The following is a 22,187-nucleotide window of genomic DNA, read 5'->3' as shown; positions in this document are numbered from 1 at the left end:
AATAGCCAACTGAACGGCAAAACTCCCTTTGGTAACTCTCACCTCACCCAGTTAAATCCTCCAGATTTCTGAGAAATGTCATATACTTGGGAGGATGAAAGTATAAACACAGTCCAAATAGGCAGCATGCAACCACGAATAACTAGCTGAGTGCTACTAAAGCTAGAGCTTTAGTATGCAGCAGCTACTACTAAGAGAAAAAGCATGTAGTGCACTGAGCAACTCTGTCATCTGTCACACACTACAAGTGAAAAACCAGGTTTTGCTAAGCTTAATTTATTACAAAATGCCTATTTTTTTTTTTTTTGGGGGGGGGGACCTCTATTTTGCATTTCCTGGCTAAGCGCCAATCAGAGTGACATTACTTGCTGCGGCCTCTGCCTAAAAAAGGCATCCCAGAAGACTATGTGCAAGCGATTTATTCATTCGAATCATATTTAAAAAATAAAAGAACAGAAAAAAAATCTCTTAACAATAAATTCTGTTCTTATACGTCTGTACAGTTAAAAGTGACAGGTGACACAGGTGGTGACAATTACAACAATGGCTTAAAATGTTAAAAATCTCCTGTTCTGTCGGCCTTAGTCCGTCGTTTTAAAATGTTTTTGTCATTCGGTGGTTCGTTGGCAAAATGTCTGGGACAGTCCGTCAGTATCGAGGAACTGCCCACTCACTTCTGCATGTTGGTAAATAACGTACAGTAGCTACCTCTATGTGCATCCTCAAAACATGGTACAAGTACGAGTAGTTGTACACTAATTCCTAGGATTATTTGTGAAAGAGAATACCTATTATCTGAACGGCTTATTCCAGCTGTGACTGGACGGTAGGCGGGGTACACCCAGAACTGGTTGCCAGTCAGTATTGACCAATTGCCCAGCTCTATTACTTTCATTCAAAATTATTTCATTCACATTTGGCAGCAACTGATATTTATATAACAGACTGGATTAAAAAATAAATAAAATAGGAATAGAGGATGTAAACCTTGTGGCGTGTTTCGATCTGACCTGTCTTTTTAAGGCACTCCAGGTGTTTCTTCGAGTGCCCGCTGATCTCACTCGCCAGAGTCCCACTATCAGGGGCTGAAGTTTGAAGCTGCTGCAGCCTCTCTTCCAGTGTGTGTGAGGCCTCGAGAACAGGAGCTGGATCTGTGAACACACATGGACACACGTAAAAAAAAAAGAGCTACGACAAATCACACTGTATAAAAAAAAAGAACATTAGACTGTCACACACGCCGCTTTTCATTAGATTCAACTTTCAACAGAAGTAGCTGATGAGATTTTTTTTCCCAAAGGGTAAGCAACTCTCTGACTTTCCAAGCCAGATTGCTTTTGAAAAATGTGCAAGCTGGACATAATGCTAAAAGCAGTTCTAAAACTTGAACTTCTAATAAGTATTCTGGTAGGCTTATAAGTGATGGTGAGAATGTCGCCTATTGCCATGAAAAGGTGACAATCTTAAGTGCCAAATATATACCTAAACAAAGTGTTCTCCTGAAAAGGGTGTAAAAACAGAAAGGGGAAAAAAAAACAGGATTCTTTAGCACAACAGAGGAGCTATTTTGCAATGCATGCGCGGCAGCACTGGGCCCATGGGGCCAACTAGGAGGCTGCTTCTCAGCTAACAAGTCTCCTCTGTATCATTTGATCATTTAAATTATTATGCCAGGAATTCTCAGGAGGCAGCTCGGCACTCCACATCACAGGGCTGTTTTTAATCTTCGCCTTCCCTTTCTTCCCCTCCCGAAAAGTTCAACAGCTCAGAGAGAGTGAGCTGCTCTTGTTGTGTACCTGCCTGCTGAACACCAAAGGAGGTGACTTCTAGTGCCAAAGCACAGAGAAGGAAGCTCAGGGGAGCTCCTTGACAAGAGGGGGGGTGGCGAGATGAGGAGCAACGCTCACACACACGCACGCAAACATGCACACACACACGCCTTTAAAAATTCTAAAAGAGGAAAATCGCTTCTTTGCTCTATACAAACTTTTTTTTCTTGCAGCTTTCATCCGCACATCTTACACTTGTGCGTCTAGTGTGGGCCCGGACTGCCGTGACATTTCCTGAGCGATGAAGCCAAAGACAGGCGCAACTTTGCCATAAACTCCAAGCAAAAAATAAACACTAATCACAGAGCCCAAAACTTCTGGAGCATGCAATTTTTTGAAATCCCGGTTGTGCATTGCAGCGTGTTCCACCCGCTTTTTCATCAGACAAACATTTTGCACCCTTTAATTGATCGAGCTATTTTTCCCAGGACCGTTTACAGTCAAGCATTGTCTGCCTTCATTGTTGCACCAACTGTGGAGATATTGCATCAGTCACAAGGGACAGCACTATTAAGGGAAAAGCTCTTCTAAGACAAACAGGAAGCACTGCTAGACCATCGACCCACTGTCACAGAAATCACTTTATCTGCCTCTTTCCCATATATCCTTTCAACTTTTAGTGATCAGAGGACAGAGATAATACTCGCACACGGGTAAATCGGGATTATCATTCATTGGCACAGAAGTACAGCAAGTCAAATATGAAATCACGGGAACTAACAAAAGTCTGTCTGCAAACATAACATCAGTTTCGGTAGAGATAAGAGGTTCTTCTAGAAGGGCCCAGAGATTTACACTTGCTTAGGAAGAGTGCAGAAACTCAGTGGATAACGTATATACTAATTGGTGGTATTTATGGGCAACAACGTTGCTCTAATGGTAAAATCCTACATACGAAAACAGGCTCACAGCTTGCAATTCCTTTACTGCAATTTCCTTTACTTTACTTACAACCCCAAGCCTTTTAAAGGGCAGTCTATTGGGGCACACCCTAACATACACTGCGTTCTCAAAAGGATCTTTTTTTTTTTACAAGTTGTCTTAAATAAATATGAATGCATTCCTGATTCGAGATCATAATTACGGAGATGAAAAATATAACATTTTCAGGTGGAAATGGGAAGAGCAATTCCTTTCTTTCTCCCTTTTTTTTCTATCTGGGATAGTTTTGTTTTTAACTTCAGTCAGATTGTAGATTGCGCAACACATTTTTTATTTTTTTTACAGTATGTTTACGTCCGAGATATAGGTAGATTTGCTATAGTCGTCTGTTGTGAAAGATTTCTGGCTGCAAAAATGATTTTGTTGTAGAGGAGTTCTACTGTATTAATACAACATTTGAAGTAGAACAGAATTTCATGGCCTTGCAGTGTATGCTTGCATATTGTCCTAATTTTCACCAAGCTTCACATACTTTGGTTCAAAAGATGGAGGCTTATCTTGTCAAAGTTAAAAGTAGCCTTCATTTTCAACAATAAATATGCAAATCTTTACAGACAAATCTATTAGTCAATATAATTTAATATCACCCTTGACATTTGACATTCCAGAATATTCATATAAATATATACATATGTTCTAGGGAAATCCTTGTCATTATTCTAATTAATAAGTCATATTATTATCTACCAATTTGTAAAAATGTCATCTTTCAGCATCAGGCATTTATTTACAGATTTTGTTTTTATACTAGGCCTGTCATCTGGCTGTTATGCATCCATGTACTTCCATGACAAAACATATATTTACATGCTTACATCACGAATGAGCAACTTTGATGATCATGGTGAGGTCTGTAAATTTTTTATCCGTACCGCCTGCGGCCCACACTGTGAACAAGCACCACCTCCTGGGTTAAGGTTGTTCCTTATGAAGCGTACAATCATTTGTTATAAAAGCATAATTGTAGATTTCATTAATGTCATTTATCTAAGTGACTAGACGTCAACCCGTTAGTTGATAATAATAATATTCAATGCAAAATGTCAAAAGAAGCAATACCTCAAAAAATATATTTTACACAACCTGCAATATTTGATTTTTTGTATTCATTGATGGAGGGTGTGGTGCCTGGAATGCATGTTAACTTTAGAAAGTGCAAAGAGCAAACAAGAAAATGTGAACATTAGGCTGGAGAAGCAAACGTAACAGGAACCATTTTAAGCTTGTAACGTCTCTTGATCTTGACAGACTCACACTGCCGCCATGACTCTTTACAATGGTGAATTATTGCAAAAGACTGTAAAGTAATGTGTGTCTGGAAATGTTTTATCTCTGTAGTGCTTCAAGCCTATGTAGGTAGTGCCTCTTTTAATTATGCTTTTGCACAATTGCAGCTGCATTTATACCGGGTTTCATCATTTTGGCTGAGCAGTAATGAGGCTGCCACGGTGTACTTGCTTCCCCATGGTCACTGAGTTGCTGTTTCTGGGCTATTGCACGCAAAAGGAAAAACTCAAAGTCAGTCAGAGGCTGGGCATTTCAGAATAGAAAAATGCACAGGTAAAGTATTGTGTATGGGTCCTCTAAGTGGTTAAGGTAGGGCAGGAAGGGGCTAAGGTCTTGCAGTGAAACACAAGCAGGTGCGTCGGCTGGTCCGTCTTTGCCATGTCAGCGATATACTATCATTAGGTGGCGTGGGCACAGTAGGGTGCACCATTATGTCTCTCTGGGCCCTGTGTAATTACGCTCTGACATAATTAACCCAGCAAGCCCATTAGCCAGGCAGTGGCTGGCTGAAGAAGGGGGGGGGGGGGGCTATAATTATTTGTTGTGCACATGTTAATGAGGCCAGCTGTGTTCCCATCATACAACACGAACAAATTAATTTACAAGGCTGCGCTCAAGGGTTTTTTTCTTTTCATTCAAAACAGTGTTGTTGTTTTTTTTTTTTTTCTCCTCTCGAAGTGGACTTCAAGGTCCGTAAACATGTTCTGCTGCTGCTGCAACAAACAGTAATAGTGCGGTAATAGTGCTGTCAAGGACCATAACTTGGCTGACACAGTTTTTGGAGCTTGATTTTCACCTTCACAAATAGAAATTGATGTCAAGCATTTACTATAATTGCTGCCTTCGTCCTGCTATGACTCCATAATTTATTTTAATTGATGATCTATAACACAGCCTAATCACAAGAAGGGCTTTTATTTCTGTGGTGCATTTGAAGCTAACATGCATGACACAGACTTAGTTCAAATGAATTTGATGTCTCAAAAGTAGGGCTGACACTATTTTTCTATCACTAACATTTTTGGAATAGATTGTTCTGTTGGTCATTTTACATTAAAATGAAGTTAATTCCTGGTTTACATCAAGTGTTTTATTAAAAAAAAATCAATCACTGGGCAATCGTTGTTTATTTTTTTATTGTTTATTATTTAAAAATAAAACACTAAACAACAATGAAGTAAAATCATACGAGGGGGATTGATATTGCCTTCATCTCTTTCACCTGATTCAGGGTTGGTCATTGTTTTTCCAAAGTTTAAGCGGCAAATTATTACTGTTTATAAATCAGAAGTTTTGGAAAAAGTTGAATGCTTCTAAATGGTTACTTGCTCATGAAAATAGTTGCTGATTAATTTGAAAATTAATTAGTTGTTCATTTATCAATGAATTTGGACTCAGTTTAAGAAGCGCATGGAAAGCAACTCTTTTTTTTGCATGAAAGATTTTTTTTCCTGTGAAATACACAGAAGTACAGAGGGAATAACATCGACTGAGGGATATTGGAAATCTCATACAACCACCGAGCAGCCAAAAGAAATTAGTTATGATGCAAACTTAAATTTGATGTAAAACTTGATAAGGTATAAGCTCATTGGCATTTGCTCTACGTTTTAGAATTATACGTGCACACGAAGCAGCATTCCTCCACACACACTTGTTCTCCCTCCTGGTCCCTCTGGGGTGTCCTACTCCACAGGGATCAGTTGGAGAGGCCCAGCTCTTTTATGAACATAATGCATTATTAAGCACCTCAAACATCTCCTGGGCCTTTGTTTATTACTGCTCTTATTAATCACTTGTGCATAATCACGTCCCACCCAGAGAGCTTTCATTCCCCATCAGCTTTTATTTGCCCTTATTTTTGAACAGACTGCCACAAACATTTACAGCATTCCTCCTCTTCCACCGCTCTTACCCTGACTGTAGGTACTCAGCTGCACAATTACAATAAAGTCAGCTCACTGTGCCTTGCAGGCCTCTCTGCGTGTGCCTGTTTGTGTTTGGTGGGGGTTGAAGAAGGACAACCATTCTTAATGCATTTGAATGGCTTTGAACTACTGAGGTCACTGCTTTCAGATTGGATAATTTCATAGCTGCAGGGAGCGTTCGCTTTGAATATGTACGAGATTTACAGGAGTCGTATAATACAAGACGATATACGACGCAACGGAACGCAAACGAGCTGACCCCGGGCATTAGCGAACTAAGTGGCTGCTTAGAGTTCCCTGGCCACGAGAGGCCCTCAAAAAGCGCAAGAATATTTCCCCCTATGCTGAACGTCTAAACACGGTGGAGGGGGCACAAAACCAGGTCCTGCTCAGGGCCCTCAAAGAATTGTCACAAAATTGTGCTTTCGTTCTGGCCTGCAGTTCCATTCGTTACCACAGGCAAGCACTGTTGCCATAACATTTTCAAGTTCACGTTTGCACGCACACGCATACACACATTTACACACTCTGTGAGGTGTATTCGGAACAGAATCTTCACAAAGTCTGATGAGCTTCCCACTCAGATGAAAGCGAGCTCTGTTTTAAAAGGGAGAGGGAGTGGGCTGGGCCCTGAGGGAAGAGGGTGTACGTGTGTGTTTGTGTGAGCGCACGCGCGTGTGTGTGCGTGCGCGTGCGTACGAGTAGTGAGAGGAGGCGAGGTAGCGCAAACACCTGGAGCGTCAGTCTCTGGGCTACGCCCCTGGCGACAGGGCCTCGCTGATCTCACAGAGGCGGCAACAAACGCTGACGTTCAAACAACTCACACACATTCCAGGAAGGAAGAGGAGAATGAGACAGCAAGAAGGAGAGGTTGAAAAAAAAAAGACGTGGGAAAAGTTTGCCGCATCTCTGGGAAACTGATGAACTCCGGCAGAAGCTGCCAGAATTTTTTACGGCGCTCGCTGATCACAATGTGTTTATCAAGGCTGATCAAAAACAGTGTTGAGGTGATATAAACATGGTTTGGGAAACACTGTTAACAGGCCCCTTTCAAGCCGTAGACTGGGTTAGTGTGCGCAGCATGGGAAGATGTCACAGGCAAATCAAAATATAGCACGCTAATGAAACACTCCAGTGGATTGACATCTCAGCTTAGGGGCCCTCATAAAAGGCAGAAAGAGAGAGAACAAAAACACCTCTCAATAACTTCCTTAGAGAAGTTTTCTTTTCAAATGGAGTTGATTTCTGTTTTACATTTTCTGCTACTTTCAAGGCGTGCTAAAATTGCAGCCGTATGACCAAAGCATGTCATTCTCAAGCAAGCGTCTAACCAATGTACTTGATAGTCATTCAAAGAGAGAGATGCAAAGTGAATAGCTGATAAGTGACCAGATGTTAATGATAGCCGCATGCAACAGGTCACATGTTGAACAGATGTTGCTCCGGTCTCCATGTTGTTCATTAACTGAGGCCTGCTCTGATTGGACTGACAGCACACAAATGAGCACACGGGCTAACGCAGTCCAGAGGAGAGACACTGTCAAATTAAATAATAGGAAAAGGGGAGAAAAAACATCCGGCAATGAATAGTAATAACTGCGTTAAGATTAACGAGCATGTCAGGTAAAGAACGATTTCATCTGTCGACGAATCAGAAACAAACGAGCTGTACAGCGTTGGCACAAGAGAGAGGGATCACTCCCTTGTTTTTGAGAGGCAGGCAGAAATGAAGTGAGGCCATAGTCAAATGACTGCCCTGCAGTAAACTTGGAGCCATCCATCCTCAAGTAGGACGGGAGCTTTGACCTTGGATAGCTGCAGTAAGACGTACAGTGACAGACGGGCACAAGATAATGTAGGCGACAACGCGAGCTGCAAAAAGAGGAACATGATGACTGGCCTTCTAGTGGAATGACACAACTTTTTACTTGTAAAATGTGTTTCATTAAGAAAAAAAAGCTATATTGCAGAAAGATGCACTGTGAAGGTTTCCAGCATGCCAAACAGAGACAACTTGACTGTCAACGGACATGCCACAGGCACTTACAAGAAGCGTGATTGGCTCCCACCTCAAGAGTGGTTTACAACTCATGGGCAGGAGTAGATTACAACTCCTGCCCACATTGGTCGATGTTGCACCGGGAGCCAATCACGTGTCTTGTAGGAGTACACGTGCTCTGATTGACCGACTGTCTCGTCAGTCTTGTCCAAGCTGTTGACTGTTGAGTTCTGAATCAGCAGCAGTCTCTGAGTGAACCTCACACGCGAGTGAAAGCGGCGGCAGGAGTAAAGTGAAGACGAAAGAGGGAAGAAGAGGGCTTTTGTAATACATTTGAATTTTGAGTGTAAACTCTGTTCCCTATTATCATGTTTGTTCAGCTATGGGCTCCACTCTAGGTCGATGTCTGAGGGCCGTTACGCCGAGGGTAACTCCAGTCCTTCGCGTTCTCTGACTACGGCCAAGGGATGGTAACGGGAAGGAATAACAGTACAGTTACTGTGCGGGAGGAAGTTGGAGTGCCCGGAAAGAACCCACGCAGGCCGGGGAGAACATGCAAACTCCACACATAAAGGACGGAGCGAGCTGGATTGGAATTCGGAACTCGGAACTGTGAGGCAGACATGCTAAACTGTCTTCCACCAAGCCGCCCAGAAAAGAAACCAATTTGGAAAAACATTACGATTCGATTGCAAAGTTTTGAGGCGTTGCTCTTACTACACTTCTGTATTTTAATACAGGTAATAATGGTGGGAAGGTAAAACTCCATTGCAGGTTTGCATTGATTGTGATTGTTCAGTAATGTCCCACTTTTTACTTTTTTAAGGAGTTATGTCAAATTCACTTAGTTTACTAGCTTTTAGGGGTTACTTTCCCAAAAATGCCCCTGTAATTAAATTCAGGGGTTATGACTTTAAGAAATGACTTGTGAATATACTGTATTTGTGTGACAATACCAAGTAGATAGATAGAGAGAGAGAGTGAGAGAGAGAGAGAGAGTGAGAGAGAGCAAGAGAGAGAGAGAGAGAGGGAGAGCGAGCGACTATATCATTGGAGACTTCAAGGCAAAATGAGACCTTTAAAAGTCAGCTGCTGCTTTTGCTTTTTCTCTGTCGCAGACTTTTATCTTGCATTCATTGAATTAGTGAACAGCTTTCTCGACTCCTGCCACAAGTGTTTCTCTGATCTGGAATGAGATTGGGTCATGTTTACCCGCAGTATCCTGCAACGGAGCGACGGTTTACATACGGATGGGCATGAAAATTGAGAACAGCAGCAATAACAACAAAAAGTCTTTCTAAGCCCTCTCCCCGTCTTGCTTTTCCCCATTTGGCCTCAACGGGCCCGCGTTCCACATGAAGCCAGACTTCAGTGGGGATTTTAATTGGCCCTCTCCAATCAACAGCCAAGCTCCTCAAGGATGTGCTTGCTTCTCAGCCATGTTAAGCAGTCTCAAGGACCTAGGCTGGGTTTTGAAGTGGCCTCATGCAGAGTTTTGGAAACCACTCAGATCACGGACTTCTTAAAAAATAGATAGAAGCCACAGGGTGTGGAGCTTTATGCATCTCATATCAATGTGCACGCTTACCATATCATATCAATGGGGAAAGCAATATTCTGGGATTTTTGGATTGTTTCATGGTATGGCGTGTCCCTTCCAACAACCACAGTGGACAGCCCGACCACATTGGGCATAACAGGAATTAACTGATCTTGATCAAAGAAAAGACGTTTTGCAGAAGTGAACCATTTGTGTTTGGAAAGATAAACATCTACAATCTTAGTGAGAGGCTCACCTGGGGCCTCAATAAGCTGTTTGTAGATTCCTAGGAATGCAGACTCAGCCTCCTTACTCCGCTTGTTCAGAGCAACCACCTGCAGGGACCAAAAAAAAAAAAAAAAAGCCATTAAGGTAAGTATTGGTGGATATAACGTGTACATTTGCAGCACATGATAAATGAGCATGCATAGAATTGAAATACTTGCACTAAAAGAAATGAACAATTTTCTGCATAACAGTTTATACAAAGTTAACAAAATTTCAATGCCCAAATACACAATTCCAAATGCAAGCAGGTCTAGATCTGTAAAATTACACCACGTAATCTGCACAGAACTTCAGAGTTGGAACATTCATAGTGTGTTGTCACGCAGGAGATTAGCAAATGTCATAAGATCCCAGTGTGACCAGCGTCAAAAGAGCTGGGCGCATTTAGAAAGGAAGCATCTTTTGATGGTGTTACGTGAGTGATGTCAGGAAATAAGTGAGTAATGTAAATATGTTTCCAGCATATTTCACACTGCTCCAGCGTGTATCAGCAAGATGTGGAATTGATGTTGAACAAGTCACTGTGAGAAGGAAGATTTCAGTCCCATTGCGTGTGTTGACCACTGGCCTCCAAAGGACCAACTGATCAAGGGAAGTCCAGACTGTGGATGGGACTGCTGACTTGCAGAACTCCCTTGTGCTTAAAGGTATATTGCTTCTTTCTTAAATTGGTTCTTCTTTTTCATCTGTTCTGTGCGACTGCCCCAAGCACTGTGCCCTCTTCATTCGTGTTTACGTTTAAGTTGTTTAGAGCATTACTTCTCAACTGATAGAGCAGACCTTTTGTGCGCAGAATTGTGACGTTTATTGCTTGTTTGTTATGTGTGAGTCGGATGAATATGACATGACAAAAGATCAGATACGGCTCGGATTCAGGATTACCCTAATCCCCCAAATATAAGACGCACCCTTGATTTTGGCATCAAATGCTGGTATTTTCTATATTACAGTGTATAAGACGCACCAACACTTTGGCAACAATGTAAAAACTAGAGCAAACCAGAATCAAATTCATCTTTTAGAAAATATTCATATTTTCTCGAGTTATATATTTGTTGCACGTTAATCGTGTTTCAGATTTCCCACATTGTGAGCGGTCAGTGAATGCCTTGCCAGTGTAATTTGAATGCGCTTGGAACAGTTTTTCCTTTTCCTTGCAACGTTGTTCGAGTTCATAAATACCAAACGTTGAGCAGCATCAACTTTATAATTGTGTCTATATGTCAAAAGAATGCAATTAATAAACAAGTGAAATGGAATACCTTTCCATGTTCTCTTAACGGTGCACTCTTAATTCAATCAGCTGGAGACATAAATTTTCCCTCTCTGTTTCAGTAATATTCCTGTGTGAACAAGGATGTACCCGGACGTTATTTCAGTCTGCTAGCTTCTTTTATTGAAAATAATGCTGTAGCAGCTAACACGAGCTGCTGTTAGCTGCAACAGGCACTTAATGCTAAACAGCCAATTGACGTTCCCTTCCTCTAGCTCATCCCATTACATTAATTATTGCAAGTATATGGCCGATATAAGAATACACTTCTGGCTCGGCTTATGTGGCTGACAGATCAATCTCAAATGGGGGAGGAAAAAAATCAAACATTTTTAATTTACCGTTTACAGTTTACGCACCCATAATTTGGCCTTCATTTTTGGGGACAAAAGTGCGTCTTATATTTGGCGACGATACATACCAAGTGTGCTGAGTCTCAAAGGAAGAAAAAAAAAAAAAAAAAATCGGACACACTGCCATTAAATGATCAGACACCGGTTGCAGAGGGGCAATAAATAAATAAAAATAAATTGCAATTGAGTCACTTATACTGAGTATGAACATAGCCCAAGTGAAATGATATTTCTCCTGCTTACAGTCATCCAAGCCCTGCACAAGACTACTCACGAGTGACAGCGGCCATCAGCGGCAGTGGCACCTGCCGTCGTCAGCCCGGCGGGTGATGCAAACCAATTAACGATTCATTAGAAAGGACAAAGAAAGTGAATTAGCTGCCACCTGGCTCCGTAGAAAGAGCACCTGCACTTGCAAATATGTGGGTTACACAGAGTTTGGCCTCTGCTTGGACCTCTAAATTGTTTACTAAATTGAAAGAAGAGCATAACGTGCTTCTCAATACTTTCAACTTAAATTGTTGTCGATATAGTAGTTGCCATTTCTGACTGTTAATTACCGCTTTGCCACACCTCATTGGTGTGATGAAACGTGAACGACACTAATTTCACAATGGCCAAATATGATGACGGTAATAGCGTATTTCTACTGTTTAGTGGGGTAATAAATAAGGTGTGTAGAAGAAAAAAAAAAAAAAGCGTGGGGAGCCTTTTGATTTACTGGGAAATGGCCGCTGTCTTCCCCGGGAGGGCATATTGACAACATCAAGTTTAAAGAAATATCATAAAGATCACGCAACCCCCTCCTCACTGCTACTTGGAGCAGCTCAGAGGAGTTCATGGAAAATGTACTGTAAAAAGCTGGCACCCAATCAATACAGATGCAATAGTCTGTAGCTCTCAGCCAACTCCCTGCAACATTGTGTTGTGTTTCACTTGGCTTTACCGCCATTTAAATCTCCCTCACCTACTGATCGCTTCCACACAAAAAAAAAAAAAGTTGATGTAGCAGGTTGCACAACAAAATTATGAGGTGTTTGTCTGACAAACATACACATAGTGCAAAACAAAAATGAAGACCCTCATAATTAGCAGAATGTAACTTGGAGTCAGTCACACATCAGGATGTCAAACTGTCTAGGTAGAGAGCAATATTGAGTGTGAATCAATTTGTTGTCAAAATGAGATGGACAAAATATGGTAACAAGTTCAATCAACCTTTTTATAGATACACTATTGGAGCCCTACAGACTGAACTGGAGAGCATACACACTCATGAGCCATCTTAGAGGTTTTCTTAGTCAGTCTGTAATGTACTGTATTTTGAATTTTAATTTGTTTCCAAAACGAGTCCTCACTGGGTCCATTATTTGGATTTTAATTGATAGCTGTTACAATCAAATAGATTTAATTTATTTTAAGACCCGGGATAAGTGATTTGTGTAAAAGTTCCTGATGTGTATCTGACGGTTTGTATTTTTTCAGATTAGGGCAACGCGATTATGGCCAAAATAATAATCACAATTAGTCATTATGTTTAGTCCAACATGTCTATTTATTGCACTTCTTTTAAACAAGCAGTCTATCGACAAGGCTTCAAGGCTTGATACTTACAAATAATAATAATAATAATAATAAACTAAAATAAATAATAATTTAAAGAAATTCACCCAAGACATGGCAAAAACTTGTCACACAGGGCAACTTACTTGCTGCAAAACCAATTGCAACCAAGTGCAAACCAATTAAAATAAATGAAGCCTACTTAGAACAAAGCACATGATTTTTTAATGCAAATTTTAATCAATTAGCAGTCCAAATTTCATAATTTCAGTCATTTTCGGTCGTTTCAAACCAAATTTATTCCAATTTTGGGTCTCAATTGACAGCCAGCGCTGTATATATTAAGAATCAGGTGAGAAACTCAACAGCATTTCACAGTGGTAGATAATATAGTAGGGTGATAAAAGCAAAGACAAACATTGTCTCCTGGTGGTAGAATGACAAAGTGCTTGATTTGACATGTATAGTCAGCTTTTTAAATGTTAATATTGCAGAGAATGAGCTTAATTAATCGTGGCAGCCAATATCGTGATCACGATTAAAATTCTAATTATTTTGCAGCCGCATTTCAGATTAAGATATATTCAGGCCAATTTTGAATGCTTCATATACTTTTTGACAATTGGGGCAACATGGCCTTTTCAAAAAAGCAACTAAAGCTATCACCTACCATCTATGTTGGGAGTAATGCATTCATGTAATTTAATGTAATTACTTTAATGCGTTACAAAAGTAATGTAGTTGCTGTAAAGCAGTAGTGTAATACATTAGACACAAATAAATGGCAAAATCTTACTCCGTACAAATGAGAGCAACGTAATGCATTACAATGCATTTTTAACCTGACCATTTTTCTCCAAACTCGCCAAGAAACACAGTGAAATTGGTGGACAAAAGTCTTGAAATGTTTACTTTCTGTTTTTAGTTTCTACTCCAACAGAGATGAGTGCAGCAGCAGCAGAACAAAGGTCGAATATGGACAATACGTAAATAAGATGACTATATGCCCATTACTTTCAATTTGTCAGAGATAAAGACAAGAAGAATAGTTTGGTGTACAAACCATTTAAAGCGGAGTCATAGTCACACAACGTTAGCAAGAAGAAAGCATGCGAAGGCTTAAAAGTAGGGATAAAACAAAGCAGGCAAAATTATCGTTCTCTTGCTCAGGGATGCCGCTTAAGAGGTTAGGAGACTCGTGGCAGAATATGTCGTACGTACTGTAGATGATATGCTGCCGATTTCCACAGGGTTAGGGTTAGCTACTAACGTTAGCCCCACCAAAACCTATCCTCTCCAAAATCTATTTTTGAAACGTTTTGAAATTGAGAAATGCACTAACTGTTTTTGCCTAATGCATAAACAATGCATCACTGTGTTGTGAAGCTAAGTAATAAAGTGATTAAAATACAAAACATTTTTTATTTGTCTTTAAAGGTTTACAATACAATACGGATGAAATGATTTGTACTTCTTTTAGGCTTAAGGCTTAGGGCAACCTTCCACTGGATGCGTAATGAGTGTAATGTGCTAAATTGAGAATGGCAAATCCATATTTCCACTTATGTTAGTGAGAGTAATATAAAAGTAATGCAATAGTAATGTAATGTAGTACATTTCAAATACAGTAATATATTAATATAACAAATTACTTTGAAATGACAGTAATAAGTCATGAATAATGCATTACAGTTTTGAAGTAACTTGCCCAATGCTGCCTATCAGACACAGGTCAAGAACAAACTTGCTTGATGGTCCTGCTGAAGAATCAGAGAATCATCACACTAACCTTCCCAAAACATATTTTAAAAAAAGTCTAAGAAGATGAATGCAACAACGAGAGTTCAGGCCTTCCATCATTCTTTAACAAGAGAACACAGAGATTACTCCAAGAATCACACCCTTAACCTGCCTAGAGAAGCAGGCAGACACATCAATCACACGCAAGCTTGGTGCATCACACATCAGCACCCGCTATGCGTATGGATACCCCACCCTTGCTATCATCAAAGCGCTCTGAGAGGTGGTGCATAATAGCTGTTGATCAAGGAGTCGTCATCATCATCTCCGGGATAATCCAGTGCCTGCCAAGTACATGGGATCCCCAAAGCCAGAAGTCTCCCCCTGGCAGATAGAAGCACATATGGCTGTTGTAAAGAGAGCCGTGGCTCGAGGACCTCCCATGTTGGCAAAGCTTGTCTGCCATTTTGGCTACACAATATAGCACTGGCACTAGTTGGGGCTCGAAGCACATTTTGTGATAAAGGATATGGCCAGCAAGGGATTGGTCTTGGCCACAATTTGAGTTTACTAGCAAGAATGAAGGCTGAGGTAGAGCAGTGAGAGAGAGCCAAAGAAAACCTGTTAGCACGCCCCCATAACTCTTCACACAGCTACCAAGTGGGAAGTCTGTAGCCCCTGGGACAAGGTTGCTGGGAAATACTTAGTATGAACCTTTGAGAATACCACCGTTAAATGAGTCTCGATGCAAAAAAAAACAAAAACAAAACAAAACAAAAAAAAAAACGTAGCATACAGTGGGCATATCTGCGTGTAGGATGTGAATGATTGAGGGCCCTTCATAAATGGCTGCATCTTAAAGTTTCCAAAAAGAGCACAAGCAATTATGTAGCCATCAAATCCAGTTATCACCACCGGTGATGACACAATTATCACTTTAAATCATTCCCCTCTGCCTTACCAGTTTGCCACCCTGGTGACTCGCTCGTGTGAGTCGGGGCTGAAATGTTTGCAGGTGATTATAGTGACTAACTGAATGACATGAGTGTCATCAAGGCCAACTCTTGCCTTTTGTGCTTCCGACTACACGTATCTAGGCTTGGCTCATTTTACACCAAAAACATTAGATGTGTATCTTCCTGTGATGCATGTGTGGGCGCATTCACAGCTGTGTAGTGTGCACACAGACTTACTGTACACCTCAAGGTGAATGTGATTGGTGTTGCGGATGGAATGGGGACCACAATTGTATAGTTCCACATTCCCTGAGGTCTCTAAATTACCTGTCATCTTCCCCATGATGCAAAGGTCAGTGCACAATCATAGGGAGTCCATCCTACTGTGGAGCTTGCAGAGCGGCGGTCCAGCCCACAGGCTGACAGCATGTCACAACAGCCCCCGTCGCACTCCATGCTTATTAGACAAAAACTGTGTGAAGTCCACTACTACCCTTTGTCAAAACACCTTAGCGAGAAAATCAACCAGATCTTTGCCCTTGCATTTTAATGATAGATGCACAAAAATGCTTCATCACACACAACCAATGTTCATAACAATATATTTTAAAATTAAATGGCCTCTTGCTATCAAATGTATTGAATATTCATGTAATGTTTTTTTTAGCTTTTGTGTTTGGAACCAAATTTTACGATGTTCAGTGTGATACGAGATAACCTTTCAACAAACATTAGAACTGAATAAGAAAGTATATTTTCTTCAATAGTAGGCTCCTAACATTGACCTTTTTTTTTTTTTTAAGCAGAGGCCGATATTTCGGGTAGAAAATCTACTGTAAGGTTGTTATGACATTACTTTCCATTAAAGAAGCGAGCAGGGTGAATCAACGTCTGAGTCCATTCTTGTTCACACACAGGAACATAACTAAAACAGAGAGGATCGTGTAAAGGTTATGGTGTCTCCAGCTGATTCAAATGAAGAGTTGCAAGGTATGGAGCTGTGCACACCGGTTTAAAAACACGGAAAGGTATTCCATTTGACTCTTTATTGATTGGGGCCTTTTGGCACATGATAGGTGGAATATGGATGGTGCGCAACTTCAGGTATTTATGGCAAAATGAACTTGAGCTGCATTGCGAGGAAAAGAAAAATCAACTGCTTTGAGGGCATTCAAGGTTACATTTGCGCTGCTTTCACTGACCGCTCACAATGTGGAAAAATCTGAAATACAACAACAAATGTAGAGTGTTCCTTGGCAACTTTGGGCAACATCTTTCAATTGGAATTTCGAGTGTAAACGCTGCTTCCTTGTTATTGTTATGTTTGGTCAGCTACCGACTACACTCAAGGTTGACGTCTGAGGGCCATTACTTTGAGGACAACTCCGGCTGTCCGAGTTCCCCGACTACAGCCAAGGAGATGCATTCAGGTCAATTCCTTGTACATCTTGTATTTCATACTGCTTATAAAATGTAATTTAGTTTGTTTTGAATAAAAGGTCTACAGAACAACCTTATCAACAAATTTATGTCATGGTTATGGCAGGGGTCACCAACCTTTTTGAAACTGAGAGCTCCTTCTTTGGTCCTGAGTAATACGAATGGAGATTTATATATATATATATATATATATATATATATATATATATATATATATATATATATATATATATACACAGACATGCTGAAGTCATACTTTTCATTATAATGTGACCAAAGGTAACCATTAAAACTAAAAACATGTTATTATATTCATACACAGATATACTGTACATATACACTTGATGCCTAAAATGTCCTTCAAAAGAAGGAAGTGGATCAGCGTTTGAAAGTACCATGCTGTGCAAACGGCTGTCGCCACTGGCTTTTGTTTGTTTGGCTGTAGGTTCAAAGGTGTTAGATGAGTTGCTGTGGAGTGACTTTCGTGTGGGTGGAGGAGAGGACCAGTGGTAAACACTACTGCAATATAAAGCAGTCTTGATTTTGAGAGATCCAGGTGCCCAACTGCACACGCACACACTCAAACATGAGCGTATACACACCCACACGATACACAGACTGTGTTTAAGGGGAGATTTAATCATGGTGACATGCATCTCAGAGAAGGCGTAGCAACATGGCGGTAGCTGTGCCCATCTCTGGGTGCAAAGTGAGATGAGCAGTCAGCACACTGACACACATCTCGTCACTGCGTCAATTCAGATCAGCGCTGCCTGTCAATCAAAGCCCCGCTCTCTCAAATGTCTGATGCCACTTCCACTCAGTCACAAGAGAACTCCCCCCCCCCTTCCAGACAAATGAGAAAGCTGACCATGCCACTGTTCCTTTGTATAATAATATCAATCCACTTCAATGTAAACACATATCATGGTGCAAAATCAGAATTTTTCTGGTCCTTGAGCCTCTGCGTACATATGAGCTCCTCTCATCAGAGATCCAAGCAAATAGTCAAGAACAACCGAGGTCTGAGGAAGGACAAATGTTTGAGGGAATTAGCTCTTAGTCATGTGGTGTAATTGACATGTCAAATAAGAATAGTCTCCATGGCTGATTTATTGCTATCAGAAGAAATTGATGCTTCAAGTGGAACCAGATTTAATTCAAATAGATCAACATTGTGTTCCTATTCACAACTCAGCTCTGCTTGTGTATTGCTGATCTTAAGGTTTTTCTGAATATTTTTCCAACTTTTCATCAGCTGCCCCAGCACCATCAGTTGCAGCGTATATTTGCGGTGACTTGTACATACAGTATAGAGCACTTTAAAGGAACCCAATGCCGCATTCAAAGTTATGTGCTGTACATTATGTAAAAAAAAAACAATAACAAAAATGATGAATTTATAACAAAAAACACTAAAGGCCTAAATTGATATCTCTGTCAAGCAAGAGAGATTTCCGGGTACACCTTTCAAATGAAGAGGCTGCAAGAAATGCCGTGATACTTTTTTGCAGTAAAAACTAAAACGCCGCAAAGTCACAGCAAAGTCGGCAGCTGAGGAAAGACAAACGGAGGGAGTAAAACAAATCTTTTGTTCATGCCTTTGTAGTTGAAAAGACAAAAGTTGTCATTTTATTCAAGCGCAGACTTTCAAGTGTTTGATGCAGCAAATGACCTATACCTTGAGGAAAGTGTGTCTTTCATACATATCTCACTCGGCAGGATGGGAAGGAATTGGGGCGGGCTGAAACTGAGATAAAGGCACGAGCTGATGAGCTGAAAGGGAGCGTAGTGCAAAGTATAGTAATGAGAACACCTGCACTAGATTTCACAGCTGGGAAAAGCATTAAAAGGAGAACTGTAGGTAAGGGCTAATTATAAAAATAAAGTGTCCCCGTTAGCTCGGCAACGTACAACCCAAGCGAACAAACCTCCAACAGATGCGATGTCATGGGTAACTGTGCCAGAGTGGGTCAAAGCCCTCTGGAGTGGTCGAACCCTGGCAAGCGGAGATCCATATCTCACCCACGGACACGTTGACACTGCTTCTCTAGCTCTTCCTCAAACTAGTCAAGGTGAGACAGCACGACATGAGCAGGGAGGAAAAGCGGGCTCCACAATTGATGGATAACTCTCTCTGCACTCCTTTCCTTGCGCTCCCTCTTACAAGCCTGGTGACTTTCCAGTGAGGCAATTATCATTGTGAATGCATAATAGCATAATTAATTACAGGTGTCAGGGCTGCCTTTGTTTCAGCGAAGAGGAACATCGTTCCAAAAACACAATTCTTTAACTCTAAACACAGCTGAGAACTGAACCTGCAAAGACGACGTGTCCGCCAAACAATTGCTCCTCTTCCGCTGACAGTAGAGGCAAAAGTAATGAGGTCAACAATTGCTTGATAAATATGTTATTGTCGATTGCACTACTTTCACTCAAACCTTGTTTTGTACCGCGCATCGCAGACAAGAACATCTCCGCCGGCGCTAGCATCAACAACGGCAAACGTTCCTCACGCGGCCTCACTGACAAACACGGCATATCATTTGTCCTGTCAGATTTGCCGATTTTCATTCATTGTGAGGCAGGAGAAACAATTGCCAGGAAAAAAGAAAAAAAAAAAAAAAAAGACCCGCAAAGGAGCCAAGTGAATGATGAGCTAACCAAGGAGGAGAGACAGCAGATATTCCTGTTGTTCTCCCCCACAGAAAAACACAAGCATGCATTGTGGAGCACCCAATACAACATTGCATTAGGAGTGTATGGTATGCGTGTACTGTTCAGTGTGTCTGTGTCTTTCTGTTCAAGAGGGAAGGGGGAGTGGGGCTCGTGGCGCTAGGCTGATAATCCCTCCACGCCTCCAGGCGGTGGGGGCTCGTTGTAGAGTACATTGAGTCTAATAAGAGCAGGCGCTACCGTCGTATGCGCCTCTGTCTGCTCCAACAGTGTGGAGAGTTTTACATAATTAATGACTGTTGATGTTTTCCAGGTAGTCGCCCGGCAAATTCACTCCGGTCGGCCGCCGCCGTCGTGGGCTCCGCGGAGAACGAGCGGCACAGGAACAGACATCTTACATTTCAAACATGAATAAGGCAATTTTGTACGGTGTCCTCAGACATTACCGAGAAAGGGGGTTCAGGGCCAATGATTTAACATGCTTTGGAAAAACGCTCAGAAAGAGCTTTTCAGTGTCTTGGAGTCTGCAGAGGATTTGTGCTTTATGCGAGTTAAAACAGATTTTCTGTGATTCTGTATGTTGGTAGAGACACAAAGACCAAAAGCGCTGTGTCTTTTCAAGATAACAGCCGACGGTTCCAGATGATCGTTTATGTCTGCATGAATCAAAATGTTGATCCAAGCGTGTGAGCATGGTGGTCTGGGTTTGGCTGTTCCAGACGGCTGACAGTCTAGTTAGGTTTTGGGGCCTGGCATATTGCTGGGAGGCAGTCCATATTTATACTAGAGCGTGTTAAATTAAACATTTAAACATAGCGCCGAGGGAAGGCTATTTTTTACTGCTCTTAGCCCACTACTCATTATTAATTTGTAATAACCTTTAAGGCTTTTTGATGTCATGCATATTTTACAGAAATATATCACTCCCGGTCAGGTTCGATGTCAATGACGGGTCAGAGTGCCAGCAAAATGGGACCTCATGCACTTTTATAAGACTTGCTCTGGACGTGTGTAAGACTTGTCATTTTTGAGCAAAATGTGGGACATCTTTTATCTCTTAATTTAAGGTTCCCAATGCAGTGCCCATGCGCACAACCCTGAAACTCTCCTGCTTCTTTTGCTATCAGTTCACTTTATATGTTTAATGAGCGGTTATTGCCTCTTGAGTGAAAAGGAGTTATTTTGAAATTCGACTGCATTTTACAGTCCATCCGACCAATTTCTATAGTTCCTTAAGGTGAGCCATAACTGATCTCAGTGGGTGGACAAAAGACTCGCTCTGGATTGGTGACTCCAATCACACGGCACAAATAAACAAGCAAGTTGCATATGACGAGTCCTGGCGCATTGTGAGGAAGGTACATTTATTTTGGGATAGCAAACTTTTCCAAAATAACGGAACCCAACAGAGAAACCTGTTGAGAGCATCTCAAGTGCTGGAAAGTTGATGCTTTTGATTTAAATGAACGTTTTCACAAATCGCTAATTTTGTCATGCGTAACCGCCAACACTGCGACTTGAATAAAATTTTTGGTCTTGCCATATGATTAAGTGATCTGAGGGCAGTGTAACACTTAGCAAATCAGTCACCAATTTGGCATTATTATTTAAATGTGGAACCCTTTCTAGATTAAAAAAAAATTTCAGCAAGGAAGAAACAATTTGAGTAGTGTCTGGCTGATCTCATGTTCTGTCTCATTAGTTCTGGTATCTGCCAACTAGCTTACTTTACTTTGCCCCTTCCTGTTCCCTCAATTTTCAAGATATTGAAAACAATAAATCTGTGCAAGAAATTTATAACTTTAGGCCATCTTTTCTGTTCACCTTTCTTCTCTGTTGGGAACATATGAAAAATGATCGGCGGTGTACAACTGCATTTACTCTTTCTGTGGTTGAGTAAACGTGCCGAAGCTTTGCTGTGCCGTATTTCTGTCTACGTTCAAGCTTATACATTTCAATAGAGAGGTTAAACTTGGCACACAGTGAGTGTATCTGTCATTGTGGCACACAAACCATAAGATATTTAAACACTTATTGGCAATCGAGCGTCTTCAATAACATCAACATCAATACACAAGAATGGCTGTTAATCTAACAATGCATGTTTTGGAACTCAATGGGAAGAAAAAAAAAACATGCGACCACAGAGAGCACATACAAACTCCACACACCCCACACCTGTGCAAACAAGCCAGACACAGAATATTACAATTTTGAGGAAGATCTGCTAACCACTTGTTCACTGTGCTGCTTGTTGCATTAATCGTTTTCTTTTTTAGACTAAACAAGTACATTTCAGTTCAGCGGAAAGAACTTAAGGGACATGGGGACACCCCATACTCAGTCTCCTTATTTCTCTCTTAGAGGACTGGC

At 41.1% G+C, this 22,187-nt stretch overlaps 1 protein-coding gene across 1 annotated transcript in view; it reads right to left on the bottom strand.

Moving 5' to 3' along the window:
- The window catches only part of cux2b (cut-like homeobox 2b), a 119,784-nt gene that overhangs the window by 25,904 nt on the left and 71,693 nt on the right, over positions 1-22,187 (bottom strand). The window contains exons 4-5 of the mRNA XM_088423702.1: positions 9,782-9,860; positions 1,011-1,151 (exon numbers count right to left, since the gene is read on the bottom strand). Of these exons, the coding sequence (XP_088279828.1) occupies positions 1,011-1,151; positions 9,782-9,860 (220 nt within the window). The remainder of the gene's footprint in view (positions 1-1,010; positions 1,152-9,781; positions 9,861-22,187) is intronic.

The sequence above is a fragment of the Hippichthys cyanospilos genome, chromosome 1 (assembly GCF_059441005.1).
Source record: "Hippichthys cyanospilos isolate Australia breed blue-spotted pipefish chromosome 1, RoL_Hcya_1.0, whole genome shotgun sequence".
Taxonomy (NCBI): Eukaryota; Metazoa; Chordata; class Actinopteri; order Syngnathiformes; family Syngnathidae; genus Hippichthys; species Hippichthys cyanospilos.
The sequence above is the reverse complement of the archived record's forward strand: the minus strand, read 5'-3'. Positions and strand labels throughout refer to the sequence as shown.